Source organism: Oratosquilla oratoria, chromosome 36, assembly GCF_046742065.1.
Source record: "Oratosquilla oratoria isolate Oo_2021 chromosome 36, ASM4674206v1, whole genome shotgun sequence".
Classification (NCBI taxonomy): domain Eukaryota; kingdom Metazoa; phylum Arthropoda; class Malacostraca; order Stomatopoda; family Squillidae; genus Oratosquilla; species Oratosquilla oratoria.
The window spans coordinates 32,465,935-32,481,068 of NC_134812.1; the positions used below are offsets into that span (position 1 = coordinate 32,465,935).

The 15,134-nt window shown below is 41.2% G+C and overlaps 1 protein-coding gene across 2 annotated transcripts in view; it reads left to right on the forward strand.

Moving 5' to 3' along the window:
• The window catches only part of LOC143018937 (PHD finger protein 12), a 59,404-nt gene that overhangs the window by 27,268 nt on the left and 17,002 nt on the right, over window positions 1-15,134 (forward strand). For both annotated transcript variants that reach the window (XM_076174534.1, XM_076174535.1), the window contains exons 2-10: window positions 3,104-3,309; window positions 6,671-6,740; window positions 6,965-7,304; window positions 8,957-9,065; window positions 10,736-10,868; window positions 12,654-12,824; window positions 12,970-13,251; window positions 14,052-14,350; window positions 14,595-14,716. In XM_076174534.1, coding sequence (XP_076030649.1) covers window positions 3,104-3,309; window positions 6,671-6,740; window positions 6,965-7,304; window positions 8,957-9,065; window positions 10,736-10,868; window positions 12,654-12,824; window positions 12,970-13,251; window positions 14,052-14,350; window positions 14,595-14,716 — 1,732 coding nt within the window. The remainder of the gene's footprint in view (window positions 1-3,103; window positions 3,310-6,670; window positions 6,741-6,964; window positions 7,305-8,956; window positions 9,066-10,735; window positions 10,869-12,653; window positions 12,825-12,969; window positions 13,252-14,051; window positions 14,351-14,594; window positions 14,717-15,134) is intronic.

The window sequence follows — 15,134 nt, forward strand, 5'->3', positions numbered from 1 at the left end:
GGGTTTACGATTCTTCGGTTGTATAAATGATTGACAATAAGCATAACCTTCATTAAACCTAACCTAACCTAATTTTATTCCACAGTTTATATTCGGCGCACAGTGACAGTTCTTCAGGTGGGATCTCATGGGGTACGATTCTTGGTGTGGGCGTTCTGGGGTGATAATTCTTCATGTGACCCAAAGGATCACATGAAGAATCGTCACCCCATACTTCGACAGGGGACTTCGAGAGGGTGACAATGCTTCATGTGGGCCATCCTGGGTTTCTGATTCTTCGGTTGTATAAGTTGATGGCATGAAGCCTAACCTATTTTTTATTCCACTGTTGATGCTTGGCGTACTGGGGTGACAATTCTTCAGGTGGGATCTCATGGGGTGACGATTCTTCATGTGGGCGTTCTGGGGTGACAATTCTTCATGTGATCCTTTTCCTCTAAATATTAATGAAAAGAAGTTATAATTGTGGAGGCATTAGAAAGTTTTATTGCGAGCTCTAACTACTGACATCATCGGCATCCAAAAATCTTGTGGATTAGTTTATTCAAGTTAACAAAGTCACGTGACCTAATGTGGAAACGCACATTTGTCAACAATAATTCACTGTAGGATAACTCAGTTCCTTAAAGTTACGAAACTATAAAGAAAAAAAACTATATTATAGAGTTGAGATTTCATCAACTGAAACTGGTACACATTTCTTCAGGCAAAAAAGCTGACTTCGTATTACGCTTAGGAAAGCCGGTGTGTTACAACGGCAGCGCTGGCGACTGCTAATGCTAGGGACGACAGACGCACAAGAAGTACTTTCGTAAGGGAGTTGAATTTTTCGTGATACGAAACCGAATCGAATCCTCATAAATTTAAAGAGATGATTTTGCTACTCATCATAAGGGTGCGGTCCTGTACACTGGTCCTGGGGTTATTGGACACAAATTTGACTTAGAGATGTTTGGATTTTTTACCGAAATCTAAGGCTGAAGATAGATTATTTTATTTAGCACAGGGTAGGATGTAGTGCCGAAGAGGTGAAAAAATGTTACTGAAGATAGATTATTTTATTTAGCACAGGGTAGGACGTAGTGCCGAGGAGGTTAAAAAAATATTTAAAACCCCAACTCTACTCTGACGCTGTTTGCTTATTTTCTTTTTGTTGATCATGATTCATTCAGTTTAGTGCGGGACTTGTTGGTGGCTTTATTGTTGGTAATAAATATCATCATATTCATATTTCCTGCTAAACCCAGTCCGTAGGAATGGATTATAACAGCTTTCATTAAGGGGTTCATTGATTTACCGGTACTGTGAATTGGATGTCATTATTTTCATGTTTCTTTGTACCCAAGTTTCAGTGAATTTACGAAATCGTAAGAGTTGTTTTGTGCGCATTATACTCATAACAACTCCCGTTTTCGTTTGGTAAATATAAAAATAATAAGTTAGTCATCAATTATTTTTTGTTGGTAGAGCACGAACTCAAAATGTATTAAAAATAAACAAATAAGGATGAACAGACGTAGTCTAGACACCATAATGGATTCAGGAAAGAAATATGCTGAAATTCTGGTTTGCTTGCCGACTGGTGGCTGCATGCCGACCTTGAACGTGCATACTTCCCATCAAGCTTTGCGTTGGGCAGGATTTACAATTTACAACACGCACATAAAACAAGTGGTAGCGTTTGATTGCACACACGCACACTTGAGAGAGAGGGGAAAGGGCAGTTTAGGTGGACAAAATTAATTAATTCAAAACAGTTGAGACAGAACCGAAATCCCGCAGGCACAATTCTTGTCCTCCATATTACAGTTAGGTAAACGCGTACGCACTCACACACACACACACACACAGAGAGAGAGAGAGAGAGAGAGAGAGAAAGAGAGCTTACACAATCAATAAACATAGGCGCGCGTGTTGGGAAATTAGACATGGTAGAATGGTGAACAAGAGACATCCCAGAAGTGTGTCTTCTTTTCTTTATACTAAAATTAGGTAAATACAGTGAGAGAGAGTGTCTAGGTAGTGGACATGAATGAATTTAAAGCAGTTTGATGATTGGGGGCACAGACATATCTTATGATAGTTCCTGTTCTGTACATAGCTATTAGGTACGCAGGCATAAACATACTCGTATATATATACATACATGCACGCGCGCACACACATACACACAAATTGTGGCTTGCTGGTATAGAGGATAGCATCAAGGGCTCGTTACGACGGAGGCTTGAAATCGAGGCCCGCTTAGGGCTTGAAAGTTTCATTGTAAACTGTTACTCTTTCCCTTGAGCAAGGGGTGTGTGTCTTTATTTCATGCAATCAGATCGTATTGTATACGGTTTTCTTTACAAAAAATAATGAAAATTTGTTGGAAGTATTTGTTTGTAATTTCAGCTTGTATGGATATTTCATAAACTCGTTCATCATCTGTTGACGTCTTTTACTCAGTTTACCATGGACAAACCTGGAGGACCGCTTAGACTCCCCCATCGTTTTTATACATATCTATATCAAAATTTACATCTCAGCAAATTATGTTTCATTAGTTCTAATTCATTTGTACGTTTCCAAAGCAATTTTTTTCTTCTCTTCCACCTTATTTATGCATCTCTGCTTATGTAGAAGTTTCACATTTCTCATGAAAACTAGTCCTTTATTTTTTTTCACGAAACCTTGGTAAATATTTGTAATCATTGAAGTTGTTAGGACAGATTTCCCATTTCTTCTCGTTTTTTTTTTTTTTTTTTTTTTTTAGCATTTATTAATTTTCCCCAATTTGCTTTTTTTCTGCTTCAACTGTGGTTTTAGTTTATATATATATATATATATATATATATATATATATATATATATATATGCACACACACGCGCACACACACCTATATACACATACTGTTTCTTCAATTACGTGCGTGTATGTGTTTTCACCTCATAAAGTGTTATGGGATTTAAATGCAACCATCAATGCCCTTTTATTTTCAGTTGAACCTGTGATTTATGTTGAATTTTGTATGGTCAAATGGCTTGTTAATGTCCATAATTTTTGTATGCATTTGTATAAATATCTTCATACTTTAACCATTTCCATTTCTCTGATTTCCAGCAAATTCTGGCGCTTACTGCTCCCCCTGGAAGTCGAGATGTGAGTCGCCAACAGAACAACAGCAATGGTAAGGAAGGGCTCAGTGCCCATCCTTACTTCCGTCGGCCAGGCAGGGGACACAACCATGACTCGTGTGATTCCTGCGGTGAAGGGGGTGACCTCATCTGCTGTGATCTGTGTCCAGCATCATTTCATCTGACCTGCCAGTGAGTATTATTTGGGTGGCGGGGAGAGGGTGTTGTCGCTGCAAGAACATTCAATCTGCCAAAGGGAAAAATCTAGGTAGAAGCAGTGGCGTAGCTAAGGGGGGGGCGGTAGGGTCGGTCCGCCCCGGGCGGCACTTTTTGAGGGGCGGCATTTTTGGTCCTTGTATGATTGATATAAAATTACGTTAATCAGTCTCTCATAAATGTCAGTTTTTTCTACGTTATTAAGCATAATAAAGCGTGACAGTTTGCAAGTGTATTAACATCAATCCGATTGGACGGGTATACATGGGTGAAAATGTTCATTTGTAATATTGAATTATTAAATTCCTTGTGAGGACGGGCGGCAAACGCGCTAGCTACGCCACTGGACCGTAGAAGTGTCTCAGCCAGTTGAGACTTCTTCACTTCGTGGGTTTTACTCCCAGACACACGTGACTTCGTGTTGAATAGTCACTAGTTGGGGTATGAGCAGTTCATCTGCCAGTGGAGTTAATATTATTAACAATATAATACATTAATAAACAAGAAATATGAAAAATGTTTATCTCTTTCCCCTCCTTTTTGAGTTCTAGGCACAGCTAGAATTGCATTGCTGTATGGATGCGTCTTCAAAGGGTATTTCTAACTCGTCACTATTATTTCTCAGACTTAATTTGTTCGTCATTAATCAGAATGAAATCTGTAGAGGGTCTCTGTAGAACAATGATTAATTCTGTGGTATGGTATTATGATTTAAATTGGAAAAATAAAATCTATCCTAAGCCCCAGAATGATCTGTAAATGGGATCAACATAGCAAAGGCTATAAGTATGCAAGAATTTAATTTATAGAGGGATGTACACGATTTCTTTGGGATTTTAGTTAAAAGGATTCTTTATTTACCACTCTTCCCAAATCTTCCTCCCTCCCTCCCCTTTCTCTCTCCCTCCCCCCTCCCTCTCTCTCTCTCTACCCCTTCCTCTTTCTCCCTCACACTCTTACTCTCTCTCTCACTCTCCTCTCTCTCATCTCTCTCCCTCCCCACTTTCTCTCTCTCTCGTCTCTCTCACTCTCCTCTCCCTCTTTCCCCACTCTCTCTCTCTCTGTCTTTCAATCTTGTTCCTCACCTACCTCAATCAATCTCATTCTCTCTCTCTTTCAATCTCATTCCTCACCTACCTCAATCTCTCTCTCTCTCTTTCTCTTTCTCTTTCAATCTCGTTCCTTACCTACCTCAATCTCTCTCTCTCTCTCTCTCTCTCTCTCTCTCTCTCTCTTTCAATCTTGTTCCTCACCTTCCTCAATCAATCTATCTCCTCTCTCTTCCTCCTCCTCCTCCTCCTCCTCCTCTCTCTCTCTTCTCTCTCTTTTTCTGTTTCTCCTCCCTCTCACGTCTCTATCTCTTCTCACTTCTCTCTCACTCTCTTCTCCCTCCTTTTTCCTTCTCTCTTTCTCTTCTCTCCCTCTCTCTTCTCTTTTTCTCTTCTCTCCCTCTCACTTCTCTCTCTCTCCCTCTCTTCTCTCTTCTTTTCCTCTCTTTTCCCTCTCTCTCTCCCTCTTCTCTCTCTCTCTCTCTCTCTCTCTCTCTCTCTCTCTCTCTCTCTCTCTCTCTCCTCTCTCCTCTCTCCTCTCCCTCTCTCTCCCCCTCTCTCTTCCCCTCTCTCTCCTCTCTCCCTCTCCCTCTCCTCCCCCCTCTCTCTCCTCTCCTCTCCTCTCTCTCTTTTCTCTCCCTCCCCTCTCCTCTCCCCCCTCCCTCTCTCTCTATCTATCTCTCTCCTCTCTCCTCTCTCTCCTCTCTCTCTCTCCTCTCCCTCTCTCCTCCCCTCTCCTTCTCTCCTCCCCTCTCCCTCCCTCCTCCCCCCCCTCCCTCCCCCTCCCTCCTCCCTCCCTCTCTTCCTCCTCTCCCTCCCCCGTCCTCCTCCTCTCTCCTCACACTCTCCTTCTCTCTCTCCCTCTCCCTCCTTCTCTTACTCTTTCTTACTCTCCTCTCTCTCATCTCCCTCCCTCTCTCCCCACTCTCTCATCTCTCGTCTCTCTCTCTCTTTCTCTTTCTGTCAATCTCGTTCCTCACCTACCTCAGTCAATCTTTCTCTCACTCTCTTTCTCTCTCTCTTTCAATCTCGTTCCTCACCTACCTCAATCAATCTCTCTCTCTCTCTCTCCTCCTTCTCCTCCTCCTCCTCCCTCTCTCCTCTCTCTTTTTCTGTCTCTCTCTTCTCCCTCTCTCTTCTCTCTTCTCTCCCTCTCTCTTCTCTTTTTCTCTTCTCTCCCTCTTTCCCTCTGTCTTCTCCCCTTCTCTCTCCTCCTCCTCCCTCTCCTCCTCCTCCCTCTCCTCCTCCTCCCTCTCCTCCTCCTCCTCCTCCTCCCTCTCCTCCTCCTCCCTTCCTCCTCCCTCTCTCCTCCTCCTCCCTCTCTCCTCCTCCTCCCTCTCCTCCTCCTCCTCCTCCCTCTCCTCCTCCTCCTCCTCCCTCTCTCTTCTCTCTCTTTTTGTGTCTCTCCTTTTGTCTCACGTCTCTATCTCTTCTCTCTCACTCTCTTCTCCCTCCTTTCTCCCCCTCTCTTCTCTTTTTCTCTTCTCCCCCTCTTTCTTCTCCCCCTCTTTCTTCTCCCTCTCTCTCCCTCTTCACTCTCACTCTCTCTCTCTCTCTCTCTCTCTCTCTCTCTCTCTCTCACTCTCTCTCTCTCACTCCTCTCTCCCTCACTCCTCTCTCCCTCTCTCCTCTCTCTCTCTCCTTTCCATCTCTCTCCTCTCCCTCTCTCCCTCTCTTGCTCCTCACTCTCTCCTCTTTTTCTCTCTCCCTCTCCTCTCTTTCTCTCACCCCCCTCTCTCTCCCTCCCTCTCCTCTCTCCCTCTCTCTCCTCCCTCTTTCCATCTCTCTCCTCCCTCTTTCCATCTCTCTCTCTCTCTCTCTCTCTCTCTTTTCTCTTTCTCTCTCTCTTTCTGATCTTCTGAATTCCTAAGGACTGTGGGTCTCCACAAGAGAGAATTGGGGCAACACTTTGATTGATTTTCAAGCAAGACTATATCGTCCTCAATCTATCCTACAACTGAATAATGTCATCTTTCCTGATTTGTATCTGGCACTGAATCTGTAGTATACATTACTGAGATGAATAATTTGAATTATAGGTTAATTTCTTTAGCACTGAGATACAGACCATTGGCAGAATATACCCCATGAATCTGTATGATGATAGATTTATTCTTAGCCTTCTTAATTTATTTATATTTATTTGTAATAGGTTAATTTCTTTAGCACTGAGATACAGACCATTGGCAGAATATACCCCATGAATCTGTATGATGATAGATTTATTCTTAGCCTTCTTAATTTATTTATATTTATAACTCTTAAGTTAATCACTGTTCCCTCCACAGTGATCCACCCTTGGAGGAAGATGAAATACCAATGGGAGAATGGGCGTGCCATCAGTGTCGTGTTGGAGGGGTAAGTACATTGTACACATGTCAATGAAAATTACTAAATTCATGTGGGAAGTTGGTAACATAGACTTACTATCCTTTATGTTATTATTTTATACTGATATATAATTTTTTTTATTTGTGTTAATATGAACATTCTGCATAGCGTAGTAGGTTTTTTTTTTTTTTTTTTAATCAGTAGCAAGATTGGTTATAGTTGGATAATTAATTCATGGTTTATTTTAACAGAATGAAGATGACCGAACATCAGTATCCAGTGGGAAGTCAAATAAAAGTGCCAAAGGAGTAAAAAAGAAAGAGAAAGAAGAAGAAAAATTCTCCCAAAACTCAGCTTCATCAGGGTCCTCCTCCTCTGCTTCTTCATCTTGCTCCTCCTCTTCCTCCTCTGTGACTTCCACCTCATCGCTTGTAATTAAACGTGATGACAACGAAAAACGTATCTGGACAAGTGGACGAGAGATGGAAGTGTCAGATTCTCCTTTGTTCACTTTGGTCAAAGCTGCAGCAACAGTCAACCCAAAAACGTTTTATCTTCCTTATGAAATGACTTTGCCTGTGCCTTTTCCAGGTGAGCCTAGAACTTTCGTTATCTTGCTAATAAGGTTTGTGTGTTTGTTTATCTAGCTGTAGTGTACAGGAAGGGAACTATAATTGTGGGTTCCTGTCTCTTACTCTCCAGTTGTGCTATTTCATCTTGTAATGGAAAACTGAAATTCCTCACATACTTCAGTCACTTGTTTTCCAGTAATCATATCTCATTTTTAATTCATGCTTGGTTCTAGCTTGTGCAATGTCAGATATTTATTTATTTCCCCATACTGTTATTTATTTCCACCTCCACTCCTCCATTCTGGATGGGGATATTGTTGAAGTACTGGTTTTGTCTCAGTTTAGCCTCTTTACTTTAAATCATGGTGCATTATTTGGAACAAAGTCTGGAATACGTAACTTGTGTGAAAGAGTTAAAAAGAACTATCTAGGGTATTTCAATAGGATTTACTCTATATACAATTACATTTAGATTAATTGTAGTCTTCTTGATAAAATGATTTGCTCAGTATTTTCTGTGGTGATTGCATGTGTGAAGAAGACCCAGGGCAGTGGGTGGGATACAGGGATTACCCATCATCCATGAGGAGTTAAGATGAGAGTGGGGAAAGGGTGGTAGATGGGAGTAGGTACATGCCTTTGACTTGGCTACTTCCCATATAAAGGGGAAAAGCTCTTGGTATATGAATAGGTCGCATGTGTGGCATGATGATTTTTATGAAGCTGATAGGGTTGATGAAAGTTTATTGGGATGGTTTGGGCTCATGAAAATAAATGAGTAAAGAAAGATGAGCAAAAGAAGTGTGGAAAGCAGATGTTAATAGAGTGAACTTGAGGGCAATGAGATGGATGGATGGAGTGAAAGGGACTTGAGCAAGAGGGGAATGTCAGTTGAGCAGGGAAGGGAGTGGTTATGCATGGATGATATTTTGACGCAACCTAAATGGATTTTTCCCATCTCTTATTTTCTGCACAAGGGGATGAGGGAGGGTTGCCTTGTACGTGAACCGGTACTGCTGTGGATGTACTGTGTCTTTCTACATTGCTTCTAACCCTGGCAATGGGCTGGAGACAGTGATGACCCTTCATCTGTCAGGAACTAAGATAAGAGGGAAACAAGGGTGATGGATGGGAGTGGGTGTGTGCCTTGGGTGGCTATTCCCTATATTAGGATAAAGAAGCCTTCAGTATACAGATAGAATAGATTCTATGTTCAAATTGTTTTAGTGCTAAGAGATGACCTGAGCATAGGCAGGGTAATATTATTCAGGTGTGTCATAGGAATGTTTTCTCTACAGGATTTATGTCTTTGAGTTTTATTTTCTGCATGGGGAGACAAAGAGGGAGGGTCGGAGTAAATGAAGTAGTCCTACTGTGGATGTACACTGCACTGCTGCATTCATTGCCTCTGACCCAGGCAGTGGGCAGGAGATAGGAGTGACCCTTCATCCAAGAGGAGCTAGGATTAGAGGGGAACATTGGGCGGGAGTAGATGCATGCCTTGGCTGGCTACCTTTCTTATTAGGGGGAAGAGGGTTTCGGTATATAGATTGGTTTTGATTTAGAACTGATTTGGAATTCTCATGAATTGTTCTTGTTATTATTTATATAAAATTCATTAATTTGCCTTGCAATGCAGGAATTGTAATCTTATCAACTTTTCATCAACAGGTACTGCCAAGAGTAATGGTTCAAAACGGGGAGTATCCAAGAAGAAGCCCTACGAGTTAGATAATGGTCTTGTTCCATTACCAGCTAAACTGTGCTTTCAGTGCAATAAGTGAGTATTTTTCAAACAAGACTAGTACTATTTATGTGTAACTAGAATGTGGATCAATGTGATGAATCACTCAGTCAATTCATTGCTCTAGATCTCTTGCAGGAGTTCCACAGCTCCCCTGTTATTGACACTGGTTATAGGCCAGGCCCATAGGTCACTCAGGGAAGAAATATTCAGTTGTTGTTTAGGGATTGTTAGTTTGGAACAGTGTAGCATGAGGTGTTCAATGTCTTCTTGAGAGTTGACAGTGGTGGTCTTGTAAGGTTGCAAGATAGACATCAGAGAAAATCGTCTCCCTGCTGCCCATCATCAGAGACTGTCAACAACACTTACCTCTATCTGACAATCCAAAGGGGCTGACAATTTGTCTCTGGACAGGGCCCAAGATATCTCTTTATCAACTGTAGCTATATGTCATCTACCTTTTTTACATACATATACCAAGGACTTTTTTCCCCTTACAAGGGAGGTAGCCAAAGTCAAAGGCATAAATCCGCTCCCACCCATTTCATCCCCACATACTCCACTCCCATTCACCACCCCTACCTCCCTCACTTCATGGCTCCTCCTGGATGACGGGTCATCCCAGCATCTTGCCCACTGCCCTGGGTCAGAAGCAATGCAGCAAAACACAGGACATCACAGCAAGGCCACTTCATTTAATCAGTAACCCCCTCTCCATCCCCTCACATAGAAAAAGAGAAGACGGGGAAAAATACCTTCGAGCTGCATCAAAATATCATTCACACATACATCCTCATCCCACCATCCCCTACCCACCCCCTTCCATGCATCACATCATCTATACACAACCATTCTCCACTCACTCCTATCATCTGTCTTTTCCCTTCCTCAACAGATATTTCCCTCTTTCCCATTGCCTCTTTTAGCCCATCCCATCTCATCTTTGGTCACCCCCTCATGTTCACTCCCTCCATCTCTGCCTTCCACGCCTCTTTTACTAATCTTTCTTCACTTATTCTTTCCATGTGTCCAAACCATCCTGATACTCACTCATCAACCCTATCTCCCAACTCCCTTTTCACCCCCACTCTCCTCCTCATTTCTCATCATCCAGCCTAGTAACACCTACCATACTTCTTAGGCAACTATTTCACATAAGGAATACTGAAAACTAGCAACTGCTACCCTCCTCCTGTTACTATGAGTATAAACTGGTGATATAGAAACAGTACCACACTAATACAGCATAGACAATTTTTTTTTTCTTCTTCTTTTCTTTTCTTTTCTTTTTCATTCTTTCAGTATGACCCTTACATGACATGGATAATTTGTTTCATGTTTGGTACAACAAGAAGGGGGATTCAGAAGTGTTTTTCTATGAAAGGAATATGAAGAGGAAGCTGGACTGAATAAAGATATTTCAGAATTACTGTCGCCGATTTAATGAAGCGGCCTTGCTGTGGATGTGCTGTGTCCTGCGACACTGCTTCTGACCCAGGGCAGTGGACAGGGTGCAGGGATGACCCGTCATCTAGGAGGTGCTAAGATGGGAGGGAGGGTGGAGGGGTGTGGAGTGTTTTCGGGGATGAAATGGGTGGGAATGTTTTTGTGCCTTGTCCTTTTTGGCTACCCCCCTGGTAAGGGGGAAAAAAGCCTTGGTATATGTATGTATGTATGTAAGAGTTAATGGTATTCTTATTTTCCAGGAGTTGTAGAGTTGGTCCCCTGATTCCATGTGACTACTGCCCATTGTTCTTCCACTTGGACTGTCTTGATCCCCCGCTCACAACCCCTCCAACTGGCCGATGGATGTGTCCAAATCACCCAGAACATTATATGGTAACATTCTACAATATATTTTTTTCATCACAACATGCTAAATTATATTTGGTGTTCAATCTTGTCAATATAGAGAACATTATTTTAGTGACTTCAGGAATAATGTGGCTTAAGGTGAAATTGGAATAAAAGATATGGGCTTTTGAGGGTGCGTACAGTCCTGCAAGCAAGTAAGGTAGTGAGAAAAGTGAAGAGAGGGAAATGTTATGGATTTATTTAAATTAATGTTGAAGTATGTAAAACAGATGAGTGGATGGGTGGTGAGATAAACACAGGGAACCCTTAGGGATTTATTCTGACATTTCGTCCTTACCAGGACTTCTTCAGAGTACATACACCTTCAAACAATTCACATCCTAAATACCCGCCGAAGCTCTCCACGTTCCGCCATGATTGACCTGACCTCTTGTACTCCTCCGCTCTGCCTCGCGAAGTATCAAACGGCTCACCATTTTTGTTAATTTAATAAATCCATTGTGGTCCTTAAATTAGTGTGTAGATTTTTGGAGGAATGCAAAGACCGTCGTATGGGGGATATCAATGTAATAGGTATTGCTATTAAGCATTCATTCTCTTATCACTTTTTAGTGTTGTATAAATATTTTTTATGATGTTGATACATCATTAAAAAGTGATGAGAGGATGAGTGATTCATAGCAATAATTACATTAACCACTTCAGTACGGGACTTAAATCTCGCGGGCAGCAGCCAATGCCAGCCGTATGACGTGTCGTAATAATACTCGCATCATAAAATATAGTCACCGCTTATATCGATCGTTCTCTCTTTCACCCACGAATTTTGAAAACCACAGAGAATGGGATTCAGGGCGCATTTGGGAGAATGTAAAAACACAGGGGCGACTACAATAAATATAATCAAGACGCCGATATGGCAGCGTCGCGAATCCACTTACTCCTCATGGCGCCTACGTGTGCGGCACCGTATGGAAGGGGTTAAGATCCCCCATACCACTATTTACATTTCTCCTAAAACTCTACACACTCAAGCAAAGATAAGATTGTATGAAAGGATGATTGTGCCAATGGCTATATATTGGGAAGAGACATGAAATTTAAGAGAGGCAGAGAGGATAAATTTGAATATGTTTGAGATGAAATGTCTGAGAAGTATGGTAGGGGTTACTAGGTTGGATAGAGTGAGAAAAGAGGAGGTGAGGAGGAGAGCAGGAGTGGAAAAGGAGATGAATGAGTGAAGAAAGATTAGTAAATGAGCTGTGGAAGGCAGAGGTGGAGGGACTGAAGTTGAGGGGACAACTGAGATGAGATGGATGGATAGGGTGAAAGAGAGGAATTTCTGTTGAGCAAGGAAGAGAGAAGGTAGGAAATAGGGATGAGTATAGAGTGGTTGTGTATAGATGATACTGTTATGCAAGGAAGGGAGGGATAGGGGATGGAGGGTATTGGGTACTTATGTGTGAATGATATTTTGACTTGACCCAAAAGGATTTCTCCCTCATCTTCTCTTATTCTGTATGAGGGGATGGATAGGGGATGTCGCCACTTAAGTGGAGCTGCCATGCTATGGATGTACTGTCTTGCTACATTGCTTCTGAACCAGGGCAGTGGGCAGGATACAGGGATGACCCGTCATCTATGAGGAGCTAAGATGAGAGGGAGGAGGGGGTAGTAGATGGGAGTGGAATGGGTGGGAGTAAGTACATGCTTTTGATTTGGCTACCTCCCTTGTAAGGAGGAAAATCTCTTGATATATAGATAGATTAACATCATTCCCTCTAATATTCTAATGGCTCATTTTAACAGGATTCAACACGGTTAACCTCACATGGTCTGACAGAACGTGTCAAACTCTGGGACAAATTCAGTACTCCTGTTGATCAGGATGCAGTGAAGATGAGCTTTCTACAAAGATGTCATAGGAAAAACCCTCCTTTCAGATACAAAGTTAAACGAGCACTAAGATCCCGGATAAAGGTGAGTTTTACTAGTTTGTAGCTTTATGATATTGATTCACAATATGAGTTATCTGCGTATAACCAGGTTCAGTTCAGAGCACTTTATTTATTTATTTACTTACTTATTATTATTATTATTATTTTTTTTTTTTTTTTCTTTTCAGGTTCCTTTATCAGTGAAAGTGCAATATGAAGACCCTCCTGATTTATTACCACCGCCACCACCACAACACCTCTTAGTCAACCGAGACCTGAACCAGCCTTTAGCCACAGCCCAGGATTACAGACAAAGTATAGCTGATCCTTTAGGGAGGGAGGCAGCCATTATAGTGAAAGAAGAACCCCATAGTGAAGATATGGAAGTAGATGGGGACCTGAGAACAGTGAAAGTAGAAATGAAAACAGAAGAGGAAAGGAAAAAGCCAACTAAAGATGAAATTGATTTGGTAAGGCTAAGAAAGATACTTTCTGTAAGAATGATCTCTAGTGGAACTAAAGTTTAGTATATATGAAATATCCAGGCAATGTTCCCATCCCACTTCACACTGTTCCACTTTAAGTCAACCTTGTATGTATGCCTCCACCTCAGGGATTTCATTTAGATTGGGGACAGGCACTGTATGGTCACTATCCTAGTATGGTGGGGAATAGTGAAAAAAGTAGAGATGAAGAGGAAACCAGGGGTGGAGAGCCAGCAGATTTGATCAAAGAATGCTGGGGGTTTAGTTATGTGGAAAGAATGAAAGAAGAAAGACCAACAGGAAAAGTGTGGAAAGTAAAGGTAGATGGAGGGAATTTAAGGAAAACTAAGAATAAAGTAGAGGAGGGGGAAGGATGGCATTGGATCTAAGGAATATCTGTTGAGCAGGGAAGGGAGAGGGCAAGATATAGATTTAGATTGAATGGAGAAATGACATTGCCCAAAAGGATATCTTCTTGTCTGTTTTATATATTTCTCAAGTGGATAAGGGGGCACTGGCTGGCTGGCCCTACTGTGAAGGTCATGTATTGCCTCTGACCCAAGAATTGGGCAGGGGACATTGATGACCCTACATCCATAAGGAGCTAAGATGGGAGGGACAACAAATGATCTGGATAGAGTGTAGGTTGTGTATATGAATAATCAGATCAGCCATGTGAAGTAGAAAATGGAAACTTGTGGGGACGAAGGCCAGCATGTTTATATTTGTAGAAATAGTTTTCTAAGAAATTATATATACATATTTTTTTTCCTTTGTCAATGCAGTGGTTGAGTCAGTTATTGCACCTTCAAACAAGCATAATGAAGCATATGGTAAGTGATAATGAAAGCTTTAAAAGAGAAGACAGAAGTAGAGAAGTCAATGGAGGCCAAATAGAAGGTAGTACTTCAATGCCTTCTTCGGAAAGATCTGGGTTCATGAATGGGGATTTGTCAATACATGAAGCAAATAATAAGATAAACAAAACAAATGACCTGAGAAGACAGGGAACATTACACAATAATTTTCAACCACCTACTTATATACCTGCCAAAAAAGGAATACTTAAAGGACAAAAAGGAAAGTAAGTAAACTTATATTTTATTGTTATTATTATTTTATTACTTAATTTTTATTTTATTTGTTTATTTATTAATTATTATTATTATTTAATTTTTTTTTATGCTATGGCTTTCGTTTTTAATGGTGAGAATAATTGCTAAATTCATTATGATTTATATTTTAAGGCAATAGAATTAAATGGATTGGAATTATAATTTCTGTAATATATGATAGATTGTATTTATTGTATTTATTTCACACTTCAGGCACATACCCAGCAGTAACTTAAAACCTCAGAGACCCAAGAAACCTTCAACCTCAGAAATGTTGTCAGAAATGTTGACTACCCTTTCAACATCATTAAAAAATTCAATAGCAGGAAAACAAGGTATGTCTAAATTTTTCAGGAACTTTTGGCAATATCTTGAGGAATTTAATTTGCCAACACAGATGCTTATTGTATAGGTTTTGCAATGCTTGTTGTCAAACTGGTTTGATAAAGTTTGGGCTGTGTCCAGGACTACCTGATGGGGCCTTTGGTCTCCTGCATGAGTCAACTGAGTTTCTGACCCCGGGTGATGGGTAAGATGCAGGGATGACCTGTTGTCCAGGAGGGAAGGGTAGTAAATGGAGGTGGAATGTGGTGATGCAATGGATGGGAGTGGAATTATGCCTTTTGAATATGACTTCCACTCTTGTAAGGGGAAAAAAAATCCTTGATATATGTATGTAGTTATTTTTGTCCTCTCCTTTACAAGGTTGAAATAGTAATTTTCATTCTAATGTGAAGAATGAATCGAAGATTT